General features: G+C 33.9%; 1 protein-coding gene across 1 annotated transcript in view; it reads right to left on the bottom strand.

The window, feature by feature from the left end:
* LOC149802816 (poly(ADP-ribose) glycohydrolase-like) overlaps positions 1–14,200 on the bottom strand; it is a 277,168-nt gene that overhangs the window by 219,893 nt on the left and 43,075 nt on the right. The window contains exons 12-14 of the mRNA XM_089952264.1: positions 11,041–11,121; positions 3,656–3,730; positions 2,408–2,500 (exon numbers count right to left, since the gene is read on the bottom strand). Of these exons, the coding sequence (XP_089808390.1) occupies positions 2,408–2,500; positions 3,656–3,730; positions 11,041–11,121 (249 nt within the window). The remainder of the gene's footprint in view (positions 1–2,407; positions 2,501–3,655; positions 3,731–11,040; positions 11,122–14,200) is intronic.

Genomic DNA, 14,200 nt, shown 5'->3' on the forward strand with positions numbered 1-14,200 from the left:
TCACTTACCAACATTAGCCCAAGCCAAAGAGACTCAAACCCACACAGACAGAGGTGAGAGGGCAGTGATCTAGAATGGTGAGCGCTTTAGACCACTTGACCACTCAGAGCCCCCTTAATGTGGTAAATGACACATCTGCTAATGATGATGAATAAGTATCATTTAATTTCAAATGTCTTCAAAGTTTCAGAGTACAATGGAAAGTGTAATGGAAAATGTAAAATACTAAGATTTGATATTGCTTTTCATCCTTAATCTCAAACTGCTTGAAAGGTATAGGGCATAAAGGTTAAGTCATATAGTAAACTAAAAAATCTCAAGCTGTGATCTTGAACTTTGTAAGGATGCAAATTTCTGTCAATCTAGGAAGAACATATTAATTTGGACCAGAGAACAATTAATCAGATTTATGGGGACAGGTGCTTGTTAAATCGCTATACTGCAATGATTCCTAATGTCTGTGTTGGGAGAGGAAGTTATTCTTAATTAAGCCTTCATTTACTAAATCGTTAGACAACTAGAAAAGGGAAAGGTACCTTCGATTTTTTATCAAAACTGTCAGATTTGAAATTTTCCAGATCTGTTGTTTGGAATTCCATAAGTCATGCTGACCACAATTTTGGCTGTTAGTTATAAAAGGCGGTAAATATATTTAACCCTGACTGGTTATGCTAAATAAGGGGTGTAGATCCCACACACAAATTTCTTGGGGTTAAATTGCCCTCATTGAAAGAAATCTAGTCAGTCTGCAATTTTCCTGCAAGAGTGAAAATATAAGGGACTCTGAAACTGAATTTGGAAGAAATTCTCTTGTAAAACATTGGTCAAAGGGACCAGATGTCTGGAAAGTCAACGGACCCAATTTTGGAGGTAGAAGTGAACAAAGCATGAAAGTACAAAGTATTTGCGTCAATTTCTTGTAGTCGTTGATACCAATATAATGAATTGCTTGAATTTAATTGTTTATATTTGCATGAATTTATTTTTTTAAATTCATAGATCAATATTCTTGATATGCGTATAACTGTGTTGAGTTCAGATATCTCAATTCATACAACGATCTTCTTTATAAAAGTTTGACAAATTGTTTGAATTTGTTGTCTTGATTGCTATAGGAATCTAAGAATTTTGTGCATTACTTTAGTTGATATCAGTTACGAGAATCCGTTTGAATTCACCGATCTTAGATGATTTCATGTATGATATAGACTTGAATGTGTGTATTCACCAAAAATAACATAGTTATGCCATGTAATTAATTTCATTCATTCATTTGTGTAACTGAGACAAGAACGGATCTGTTATGTCTCATGTAATGTTAATGGGAATCAGTGATGAAATAGCCATTAGGAAGTACATTAATCTTGTGAAACTAGGTTTGTTTATGGTCTGCCATGTTTAGCTTGACCAAATAGCCTTTAGTCTGATGGAATTCCAATAGAACTATATCTGACATAATGAGAGGGGAGTAATGACCTATTCCCAGTAGGACAACTGACAGAAGATTTAGATTGTTTCTCTGTTTATTTTGTAAGGGGAAATAGCTCCACAGATGTACCCACTGAAGTATATATGGACGTATCCACTGAAGTATCCACGGACATATCCACTGAAGTATCTACTTAACGTATCCACCTACCCACACAAAGTTTGCGGGTCAAAAAGAGGTGAGACAGTAGGGAGGTCAGAAAAGGGAAAAAGTGAAAGGACCAAGAGGAACCACCATAGTGAAGTTGGAGTGGACCAGAATAAGCAGGTTATGAAGTTGTACAAGGTACTGACTTTGATCATTCACTCGATTATACGATGAACTAATTTTATCATTTGTAACAGATCGGCTATTTATATAAATATATTTGTGTTTTTGAAATGCGGTGAAAGATTTATTCTAAAAAGAAGTGTATCTTCCTAATGTAATGTATTATTACAGTTGTTTATGTAATTGATTAAATTTTTGTTTTTCCATGTTCGGGGGCTTGTGTCATTCTGTTCTATGTATCTGCTCAGATCTCTATTTACTCCATCTATAAATTTTACACTTTATTTTAATATTTACTCGATCTGGGTAACAACATTATGAGGGTGATCACCCTCTACATAACAACAGCCAAATAAAGTGGACACCTTGTAAGAAGGTACAACCTCACAACAATAACACCAGTAGCAACCGCTATAACCTTGAAGATATGACCTTTGATGTAGAATGTGACATGCTTAATGATAATGTGTACGTTAACCATGTTTCACCCCTTAACTTGAACTGGCTTTAAAGTTAATGAGCATAAATGAAAATTTAATTGACAGATGAATAAACGAACAGATGGAAATGCAGATATTTTACTTTATCCTCCACTTTTTTCTAAAAGGTGCCTACAGTTGTATATTTTTTCACAAAATTCAAACTTACACAGGAACAAAGATGAGGAAGATTCAGTGCTATCTTCTTCATTTCCTTCAAGGTTTTGGAAAAAAAATTATGACGTTCTTCCTCTTCCAAATCCTGAAAATTTAAAATGAATAAGTATAAACTTCAAAGAGTATCCAACAAAGAATGACAGTAAAGGAATTTTTAGAACATTTTTAGAAAGTGTTCTATACTGGCTGTCACTTCTAACTACTTATATTTATTCAAGAAAATGAAGAACCAGTTCAATCAAGTTACAATGGTTTATACCAGTTATGGCATTGTGTCTGAATACACAGTTGCAAATTTACTCATATATGAAAGAAAGACTGAAGTGCTATTGCTGCTCAAAAAGTCATGGTATCAAAGTACTCAAGGCCTGAATTTGGCAAGCTGCTCTCTGTGTGAGCACATAGTTAGAGAGTCTAATTAATACACTATGGTTTTTAACAATTCATATTCAGATTGTCAGCGAAGCACACGGACATGTGTTGGGGTGAAATTCTCTGAACACTAAAACTAGAAATATAAGTAAATGTGCATAATGTTCAGCTAGTTAGAACTAAAACTGTGGGAGAACTATTACAGTTGCTATGCAAAGACACTTCCAGCATCCTACTGGAATGCTAACAATCCATTTTAAACTGTTACTATCATGCAGTATGGATTTTATGTACTGCACAATGGACAAGCTTGGTTCAAATGTCAAGCTACTGGCGTGAATAAACTCACCTCTCTAATCAACATGATGTTCTCTTGTTTATTGTTCAATAAAGATTATAAAAAATATCTTTCTTCAAGTGTTATCTGAAATAAGTTCCATTTTAATATATGTCATTTGATTTGTTAACCCAGTACATTATGTCAACCTGCACCTGAGACTAGTTTTTCATTATACAGCAATTTTTATGTACGGCATTTGAGGCAGCAGCAAATATTGCTGAACTTATTTGTTCTTCTGGCTAAATCTTGAGGTTTCTCTCCTAAAATACCAACTATATGATGAACTGAATATCTCACGAGTAATAATAGTATACTTATTAGAAATCACTAAATGAATTCAGTATAAAAATCACTGCTCTTCTGAGATCCTCTATTTATGGCAATTTGTGTCTTTGTTCCAATCAATTACAGCTTTCATTTGCTCCAATCATCCAGGAGTGTAACAGATTTAAGATGATTTTACATTATTTTTTGTGCCCATAAATGTGTGAAGGGATTTAAGTAGAGAAAAAAACCTCCAGAACTTACATGAGTGATAAAGTAACCTAGTGTCTCAAAGTCCCACTTTTCATAGTATCGATGGTTGTAAGAAACAATAGCATCCTGAAAAAAAAAGATATTTCATGATTGAGAAAATTTTAAAAAATCATATTCAAATAATTTTTACAAATACACAAAGATGTACACACAGAGAAAAGAGTAAGATGTAACACAATACCGACTGAAAAAGATATTAATAAAGAGTGGGTCAAGTATATACTAACTTTAAGGTCAAGTTATTATAATTCTTTGGTGACATACCGTCATCTATTATCAATACATGATAAATCTATTATACCCATACACTTGCAGCATTAATTTTGGCAACTAAAACTTTAATACTTTACATGGCAGCTTTTCATAATAGCATTGTTAAATTAAAAGTTAACTGTTGTATGTAAAGAAGAGTGTAATACAGGGTGCAGATACTTTGTCATTACTTGTTGATTTACCTCCCGTGATAGTGTCTTGCATTTTTGTGTTAAACTTGGACAGTAGCTGAGGATACTTATAGTTCATAATATACAATCAGCAGCAAACATCACTATACTAAGTGCATGCATCTAGTGACATGCTTACATAGTTTATCAAAAAAGGACTTTATTTATTAATAAATTTTCTTACACTTACAGACTCGATTCTTGCCATAAATTACTTGATTCCTGCCATAAATTACTTTGATTCTTGCCATAAATTACTTGATTCTTGTCATAAATTACTTGATTCCTGCCATAAATTACTTGATTCCTGCCAGGAATTACTTTGATTCTTGCCATAAATTACTTGATTCTTGCCATAAATTACTTGATTCCTGCCATAAATTACTTGATTCCTGCCAGGAATTACTTTGATTCTTGCCATAAATTACTTGATTCCTGCCAGGAATTACTTTGATTCTTGCCATAAATTACTTGATTCTTGTCATAAATTACTTGATTCCTGCCAGGAATTACTTTGATTCTTGCCATAAATTACTTGATTCTTGTCATAAATTACTTGATTCCTGCCAGGAATTACTTTGATTCTTGCCATAAATTACTTGATTCTTGCCATAAATTACTTGATTCCTGCCATGAATTACTTGATTCCTGCCAGGAATTACTTTGATTCTTGCCATAAATTACTTGATTCTTGTCATAAATTACTTGATTCCTGCCATGAATTACTTGATTCCTGCCAGGAATTTCCTGCAAGTGGATGACTATAGCCATTTACAGCTGGAACTCTAGTTTACATTCTTGTTATTCAAGTTGCAATGGCAAATAAGAGTTCATTTCACGTAAAATCTGAATGAGTTAATAAATGATATATTCTGAAAGTCCTGGCAATGACAATTTTAAAAATACTAAAAAGTGTGTGTGTGTGTGTGTACGCGTGTGTGCGTGTGTACAAGTTGTACAAATGTTCACAGCATACCAGTGCAATAGTGGCTATAAGGTGCCAACTAAATGAACAGTTCAAAAACTGTAAAATGAATTGCACAAAATCTTTGAGATAAACCCTCTCAAATAGATGTAAAAAAGAACTACAACAAGATAAAATCAAAAAGTAAATAAATTGTAAAATTCTCAAAAACGCTATTTAAAATAAAAGATAATGGTAATATATCAAATATTGGAAACAAATTTGTTGATATTCATTACATAAATTACATTTTATCAACAAGTCCAAGATACTTTGGTACATTATCAGTTTCTTCATTAAGTTCACATCAAAATCCTGTTGTGGAATGTACTCTGGATGTTGTTCACCCTTCAAAAGGCATGTACGAGTCCAGTAAGTATGTTTAAATACACAACTGGCACAATGCCACATCTCTTTGATTTGCTTGATACAAAGGATGCCACTCTCCAATAACTGATTTGATTTTATGAAGTTTGTGGACATTTCATCATTCCTAAATAAGAACATGCAAAAAAGAGCATGCTGATTTATGTAATACTTAAAGTCGGTATTTAGAAATGAGGAAATGTATGGGTTGAAATTAGCATTAGTCCACTAGCAAGAGGCTAGTAAATTTCCTGTCAGTCTGACTAGTAGTTTTCAAAATTTTAATAGTATGATGGCTAATAAAATTTCAGTTTCAACAATGTTTATTTACGCCATCATGGGCAATTTTTTAAAATCTGAATAATCAGACGATGTCTATGTTCTCCCAGAACTGCATAAATCTCCAAAGTTCAACTGCTCCCTTTGGGGCTAGGACAATTAGGATTTGATTTACCATATTTCAAAAAGAGATTTAGAAAGTAAAGTTGTATGTCAAAGATTGTTAATTAGATTTATGTATTTGTCATGGTCATCAAAATCCCTGTTATGATTAACCATTCTGTTTTTAAAGGATTCACATTCATGGAGACACATATTCCATTCAAAGAATCTTTTTCACCCAACTTTTACCTGCCTCAACATACTGCCTTAAATCATCTGTCCATTGAGCTACAATATGTAATGACCAGGGTGAATGAAGTCTTCCTCTTTCTCTCTTTAAAAGTTTTTTTTTTTTCAAGATGACAAGGCTGTTAAGAATGTACCATTCTTTTTACAATTAATTTACGGTTGATTTCTAAAGCAAGATTTCAACTATGAATGACAGTGATATTTAAAATATAAAAAGTGTTGTTAATCTAGATATATCTAAGATTATTTTATCAAAAGGACTTGTTTAGATTCAGTAAGACCAGTACATTTCTCAATATACTAATCCTTCTAGCAGGAAGGAAAATGAAATGGGGGAGGGGGGCTGTAGGACAGCTTTGGCTGCTTTATCTACTTTTTAATTACCCTTTATACCTATGTAATTGGTCAGCCAACAATACAAAACACTTTCCCAGACTGTATGAACAAATCATGTTTCTGTCATACCTGGATATTAACAGTTTGCTAGAATTAAGGTTTTGCAAGGTTTTCAGTGTAGGAATGTTTTTGAAAGGTTTCAAAGTAGTTCAGAGCTTTGTGGCTGTATTTTCTACCATAAATAGCAAAACTTTATCTGATGTCCAGCTCAAGATGGTGTCATAGGGAGTTGCTATGGCAGCTTCAACAGCTCCAACATTGTCTCCAATATTCTGAACCACCTGTACATATGACCATAGGAGGCTTTGATTTAATTTACTCTGAAAATGGAGATTTACTGAGGAATGTTTGGATTGACAAAGATCATATTTTAATTATTTGGGGTGTTGATAACTATGTTGTGATTTGGAACAGAATTTTGCATTATTTCCAACACCACAGTTGCTATTTCTAAGGACAAATAGAGGATCTCAAATGGATAATGATTTAATACTTAATTTATGAAATAAGTTGAATAATGTACAGCTTTTGGAAGCCTTGAACAAGAGCTGAACATTATTCAATGAGTTCCATATATTTCCTAATTTCATTCACTGTGACTCAGATGCTGCACTTTTCATTGTTTAAAATAGTCCCAGATGCAAAGCTGGACATCATTCAACAAAATTCATAAATTTCATAATTTGGTTCATTTTAACTCAAATGTGGCATCTTTCATTTGTTGCATGTAAAAAATAGTCCCAGACACAGTTCTACAACCATTAACATTTAAAAGAAGTTTTTCTTACAAATTATTAAAAAAAAATCAAATGCCTTTCTGATTAACTTAAACAGTTTACACAGACAAAATCAATTTTCAACACAGAATGTCCAATGTGTGTGATGTCACAATGTTTGATACCAGTTAGGGTAGACAATCCATGTTAACACTAAAGTCTGTCAGTTTTTCTAGTAAACATTCCATTGTTGGGATATTCATGAGAAAGGATGATTACTGGATGCATCTGTAATGTACTTGTGACTGGATATTTGCATTAACTAACTTTGAACAGTAGACTACAGAAGACATAAACAAATTTTATTTAGAGTTAGACTTGCAACACATGAAAAACATTACTCAGTAGCTTGTTTGGTTATCTTATCGCATAAAAATGCTGTGGTTCGATAAAGTTCTGTCAGTTCAGAGACCACATTATGTCCACATGTTTCTGTGAACAGAGGTTAGTTATTTACCTCTATAAGTTATCTTTTAAATCATGCTTATATGTAGGGAGGACTCCATGTTACAGGTATACTAAGTACCTCCCACCCTAGCTCCACACCAGCTACCAACTGATCAATACCCTTAGTTTTATTTCTTCTTTTTCAGAGCATGATATGCTATACCCCTGTGGTGTGATTAGACCATATTAAGACAGACGTTACCATTTTTTCCAGTTCCATTTCATGAATAATTAGGAAAATGGACACCAAAATTTTCACAGTACCAGCAAGAACTACAAATTTCCAGAAAGGCATGGTTAGGAAAATTTTCCCATGATCACAACCAATCAGTAAAAACAATATTGCACAAGAATTTCATAGGTTTATTTGGACTAAACAGAATCACATAAAGTGATATGTTGACATGTTGTAATATTAATATTGTAATATTAAAAGTATTAAAATGCACACACTATAAGTAAAGTGTACTGACTATGTGATGAATTTGTATATCTGAACATACAAGGTTTGGAATTTTTTCTTTTTGTCATAGGAGGTTCTGCATTTGTTATAAAAGGTTTAATGTTATCAGTGATTGATTTTAATAATGACTTGTGGTTTTGTTCAATATATATATATATATATATATATATATATATATATATATATATATATATATATATATATATATATATATATATATATATATATATATATAGATATCTGTGTGTGTGATTCAAATTTTTAACGTAGCTTTAACAATTTTTCAGTCATGTCGCTATGATGTCTGCAGTGTGGCAGTTTCTAGTGATGTCTAGTACTGGGGCATGATGCCGCAGACATGATGTTCCACCCAGCCATATAATCCTGACAAAAGGCTGACCAGTCCTAACACTAACCTCTTAATGTTGTTAGTACCATTTGTATAAGTCTTTGGTAGGACTCAACTGGGGTTCAAACCTGTGACCTTCCGCATCAGATGTGTACGCTCTAACCACTAAGCCACTGGAGTGATCACATCGTGTGCAGGAGTAGATGGATTAGTTTGGTAGTACAATGATTCACACAGGCACTGAAATGTTTCCCAATCTGCCTTGCTCAATTTTCATCTCTACCTGAACCCTTGAGGTTTGGAAGTATCACTCCTCAGGTATACTGAAAAATTGGTTACAGCCACATAGGTCATCACCAACTTCCTAAGAGAAGTCAAATAAAAGGTATGGACTGCCGATGGTCAGATCTAAGGACTGTAGGATCCTACAGCAAGATGCGTGTATGCATACAACTTTTCATTAAAAGGGCAAAGATTGTGTTTTGAAACAAAGTCCTTTATTTTCTTCCCTCTCTTGCTGATATCTTTACAGCTCAAAAGTGCAAAAGTGTATGCTGGCCATTAAAGTTATCACGCAAAACAAAAGGTGTTGTTAACTGTTCAGTAATATGTCAAGATCAGACAAACTGATTGGTGGGAGAGGTATATTCAGGAAAGTGTTTGAGTGTGTGGCCAAAAGCCTCTACTGCAGATCTGAGGTTAATCTGACTGGGAGGATTCACTCCCAGCAACCGTAACAACATTTCTTGAAAAACTGTACCCTGCAAAGATTTTAAAATTAACTCTATCATCTTTTTTAAAAAGGTCTTCAGAAGACAGGCAGTGACTGAATCAAGTTCTTTAAGCAGAAGACTAATTTCATCAATATTTGCCTTTAGTCCTTGGTATAACATTGTACTATGGTGTTAGACATATTTATGAAAATGGTGAAAGCATGGGACTTCTCTGGTGTAGTATCGGGGGATCTCCAGTGTTCACCCTCTATAGACTCCCAAACTTAAAAAAGAGCTTTATAGCACTATTAAATTCTTTCAGGAGTCTGGTAGATTCTTAAATCATCTCTTTTATTTGGATTAAAGCATGCATTTCAACAAGTACCAGTGATCTGATGGACTTGGATGGGCCATGTTTAACCAGTTTCTCAATAGATGAGTTGGGAATCTTATGTGTTAACACCATTACTGGGGCCCCGAGTGGCAGAGTGGTCTAAAGCGCTCTTCGTTATGGATCACTGCCATCTCACCTCTGTCTGCGGCGGTTCGAGTCTAAGATTCAGCCAATGTGGGTATGTGAGAAAGCTTGCCAGTAGCTTCTCGAGGGTTGGTGGTTCTTTCCGGGGTTTTCCCAGGTTCTTCCTCCACCATTAATACTGGCAGCCATGTATAGCCTATCGTGTGCTGAAAAATGGCGTTAAACCCCACAACAACAACAACAATAACACCATTACTGTGACCAATGAAGACAGGTTTTCTGCTCTTTTCATGGGATGGGGTTTCAACAGTTTTTCACTGTTAGCATTGTGTTACTTGATGGTCACTTGCTGGGTGGGTCAACTGTCTTTCGTGCCTCAATTCTGGTCTAGGTGTTTGTTTGAACAGGTTTTGGAGGTGCTAAGACTGTAAACTTGGCCTTGCCATGGATAAAATAAAATCTCTGAGTACAGACAGAATTTGTGTAAGGTTTCTGTTCACCTTTGCTGTACTGGCATAGAATCTGCCATGTGTGGGGTGATGGCTTCCACAAATTGTATAGCCTCAGAGATGCGTTTCTCTTATGCTTCAACCATTGTATATTCGTCTCTTGCTTCTATTCAGTTCAGTCTCTAGAGGATGAAAAGTGGTAACCCTGGCAATTAGTGCAAGATATTTTCTCCATAAAGGATTAACCATAATGACCAAGAGGACCACAAATGGGGCAGACAGTTTTCCTCTTGCAGCCCTCTTGGTGGTGGTGGCATTTCAGGTTGTTAAAGCACTGCAAACAAATTAGGGATGAAAGGGTAGACTTGGATATCCAAGACACCGCCTTTGTTTAATACTGGCACAGTAGTAATTAAACATTAGAACTACACCGTGGTTTGACTGACCAGTACAGATGAATTCTTCCAATATTATACATTTACTTGGATGAAAAACCACAGTTGCTCAGTTGGTAGAGCATTCAACCCAAAATTTAAGGATTGTGGGTTTGATACCTGTCTAGGCCAGCCAAGGTCTGCTGTCTCTGTGTGTCCTTGAGAAAGGCACTAGTTCTCATGTCCACAGCATGATATAGACAATGTGTTAAAAGTGCCAATGAAACCAACAACAACAACAACAAAAAAAACAAACAATATGCATGTAATACGAAAAGTTTTAAAATATTCAGTATCCCCAAAAACTCAAAGCTGTCGGTAAGTTACCAGTAATCAGTTTGAAATAGAACATGCTCCTGACTCTAATAATGAAACTTGGTTACCAAAGTAACTTTAAGGAAACATATTTGAATTATTAGGAGGAAGGCATACAAAATGACACAGTAATATAATAAAGTTTTGAATTACCTGCAATTCAGATATATCCTTTATATCTGGAGAAAGAGCTCCAGTTATGATCTCCCAACGTCTTTTAAGTTTCTTTCCATGCTGACAAAATAAATGGAAAATTAATATGGGCATTACTTCAGACTCCATATAATCACTAGTATTATGTTTCAATAATGTTATTTCTTTCAATAGAAAACTTCTATCCCTACCTACCATACTACAGTTATATTAGGGACCATCCAGTCAATGATCTTGGGCAAGAGCCTGATACGTTTTTATTTCTTGTCAATGATTGGAAAAATATCTTCCTCTAATTTATAGCAAATAAGCACTATATTATATCAATGATATTATTAGGAAAATACATTAATTGAGATAAAAGAAAAGAAAATATTTCAGCCCAAAAGAAAATCACAGCCCCCTCCCATTAATAAAATTTCCACTACCATACAGTAGATGAATTTGCTATGTGTATGTTAATTGGTATACAAGTTGCAATCTACAAACTGTAACTAAAGTGACATGATAAAACTTACACTATGGAAGACATAGTGCTGACATTAGAGAGCCTGCTGATAAATGTATGTTGTGTTGACACCAAAACCTACAATGTTTTAGCTACACTATTGATATAATGGGCAGTGAAACTTTGAGTGGATGCCAACACCTGGGTAAGATACTTATCAGAAAGGGCTAGTAAACATAAAACACACTTATTCAACAAACAAGAAACTATTTAGTTGACTTAAGAACTTATGTATACTTCAGACAAAATAACAAGTGCACATCTGAAAAAATTAAAGGATGATTTGCAGTCTTACAAAGGAACACATGTACTTAACACATTCACATATTAAAGTAAATAAGTAAAACAAGGCATCCTTTTGTTTGAGTTTATTTCATTGGTTTTTTAAATTCAAAATCTTTCTGAAAGTTGGCTTTTGCAAGAAACTATTTCACAATTCATTTGGCATATGTGATAGGTGTCAAAGATGAAATCATAAATAGAATTATATTTGTCACCATTAAATTGTGACAAATACAACTGTTTTGTAAAATAGATTTTTAAAAATTATTTTGTCACCAATAATGAAAACAGTTAAGTTGTAGCAAGATTTTTCAGGAATTTTCAAACATTCCTTACTGACGGAAACTACCAAGGTACCGGTACACTGAAAAAGTACCATCGAACATACTACTGGGCATAAATACCATGGTTAACTGGTATATTGGTAACACCATGCACCTCTAATGCACTGTATTCTTTATTCATATATGCATACATCTGAAAATTACATTGCAATAAAGATATAAATCTATCATTAAACATTAATCACATGTATCAGTATATTAATAGCAAAATGAACTCCAGTAATATTCCTCTAGTGATGTTTTTCTTTTTGTCATAGGAGGTTCTGCATTTGTTATAAACGTTTTAACGTTATCAGTGATTCATTTGAATAATGACTTGTGGTTTTGTTCAAAATATATATATATATATATATATATATAATTTGTTTTGTTGTAATTTTTTTATTTCATTACATGCTATTTTTGTAACAATGAATGCTGGACTTGACCTTGTCCAAAACTAAGTTTATTTCTGCTTGACCAGATTGACTTCTTTTAAAAAATTTTATTTTATTTTATGTAAACAACTAATAATAGCTTCTTTATTCTTGATGAGTATGAACTTAATATCAGGAATTTTATTAATGTAAACAAGAAGGAGTAAATTTGTTGATTTGGGTCAGGGTTTTGGAGCTTCCTAAGTGAATTTTACATTTTATTGTGTTATAAATAAACAAGGCTCATTAGATCATTCTAGAAGGTTATTTTCTATTAGGTAATGGTTTAAAAAAAAACATGCTAAATGTGACCTGCGGTCAAGTAGAGAGCTATATAATCTTGTGATTGTAAGGATTTGGCACTCAGATGCAGGATGTCGTGGGTTCGATCCCTGGCCGAGTCATACCAAAGACTTACAAAAATGGTACTAACAGATGCCTCGCTTGGCGTTCAGCATTAACATGTTAGTGTTAGAAATGGTTGGCCTGGTGTCAGGATAATATAAATGGGTGGGACATCATGCTACATGTCTGTGACATGATGCCCCAGTGCTAGGCATCACTATAAATTGCCACACTGCAGACATCATAGCGATATGACTGAACAATTGTTGAAGCTACATTAAAATTCCAAATCACAAGTACACACATCTAGCATCTTCAAGTTGTATTATGTTGTGACCAGTTTGGGCTGAATTTTATTTTCTTCAAATTACTGAATTCAATTAATTATTTTCTCTGGAAATACAAAGTGCTCTGATAAAATTCTAGGATAAAGACGTTCACTGGAATTTATAGTATATTCAAACCTGAAATTATATTTCTGTGATTCAAAAAAAGACTGCAGACACATCAACACTTCAATAGCTACCACAGACACCTCGTCAACTTGAATGTTTTCTGGACCTTTACTGAACTTTATTACGGACTTTAAATTACTAGGACTAGTGTCTGATCTAATTCTTGGATTATTTTGGGATTTAATTCACAATACTGCAAGTTCTTTTTTCTCATTTTCACTTTGTACTCAAAATTTTCGCTAACATTTTGTATACAAGTTATATGAGAAAACAACGAATGCAAAATACTACAATATTATTTAATGATGAAATTCAAACTATAATTAATTTCCTAAAATTGCTTTATAATGACCTAGAAGATAGGTTAACATTCATTGTTATTTCAGAAATATGTAACTTATGCATCAGATTTAAGACAAAATAAATTTTTCTCTTAACAGACATCAGCACTGCTTTAAATGCATTATTAAAGTTGCTGCTTTTTTCTCTTCAATCATTTTGGAAAGAGAAGCCACCACTGTCATCTTTCTCTGCTCTTCTCCAAAGAGCATTTGACTCTGTTTACAAGCACAATGAGTCATTTTAACTCTGCTTCTTCTGCCTTCTGAACAGAGGAAGCATGTAGGCTGGCAATGTCAGCTTCAAGATGCAGCTTTTTGTCTTTAAGTTCTTCCACTTCATCCATGGCTAACTCCCATTTCTTTCCTTTTCTGATTTTCTCATCATGCTCCTCCTCTGCTTTCTTCTTATCCAGATAGGCATGGTACTTATGTCTTGCAGAAGAGGCATATGTCATCATTTCATTGCTAA

This window comes from Sinohyriopsis cumingii, chromosome 3, assembly GCF_028554795.1.
Source record: "Sinohyriopsis cumingii isolate HCF-2022 chromosome 3, ASM2855479v2, whole genome shotgun sequence".
Lineage (NCBI taxonomy): Eukaryota > Metazoa > Mollusca > Bivalvia > Unionida > Unionidae > Sinohyriopsis > Sinohyriopsis cumingii.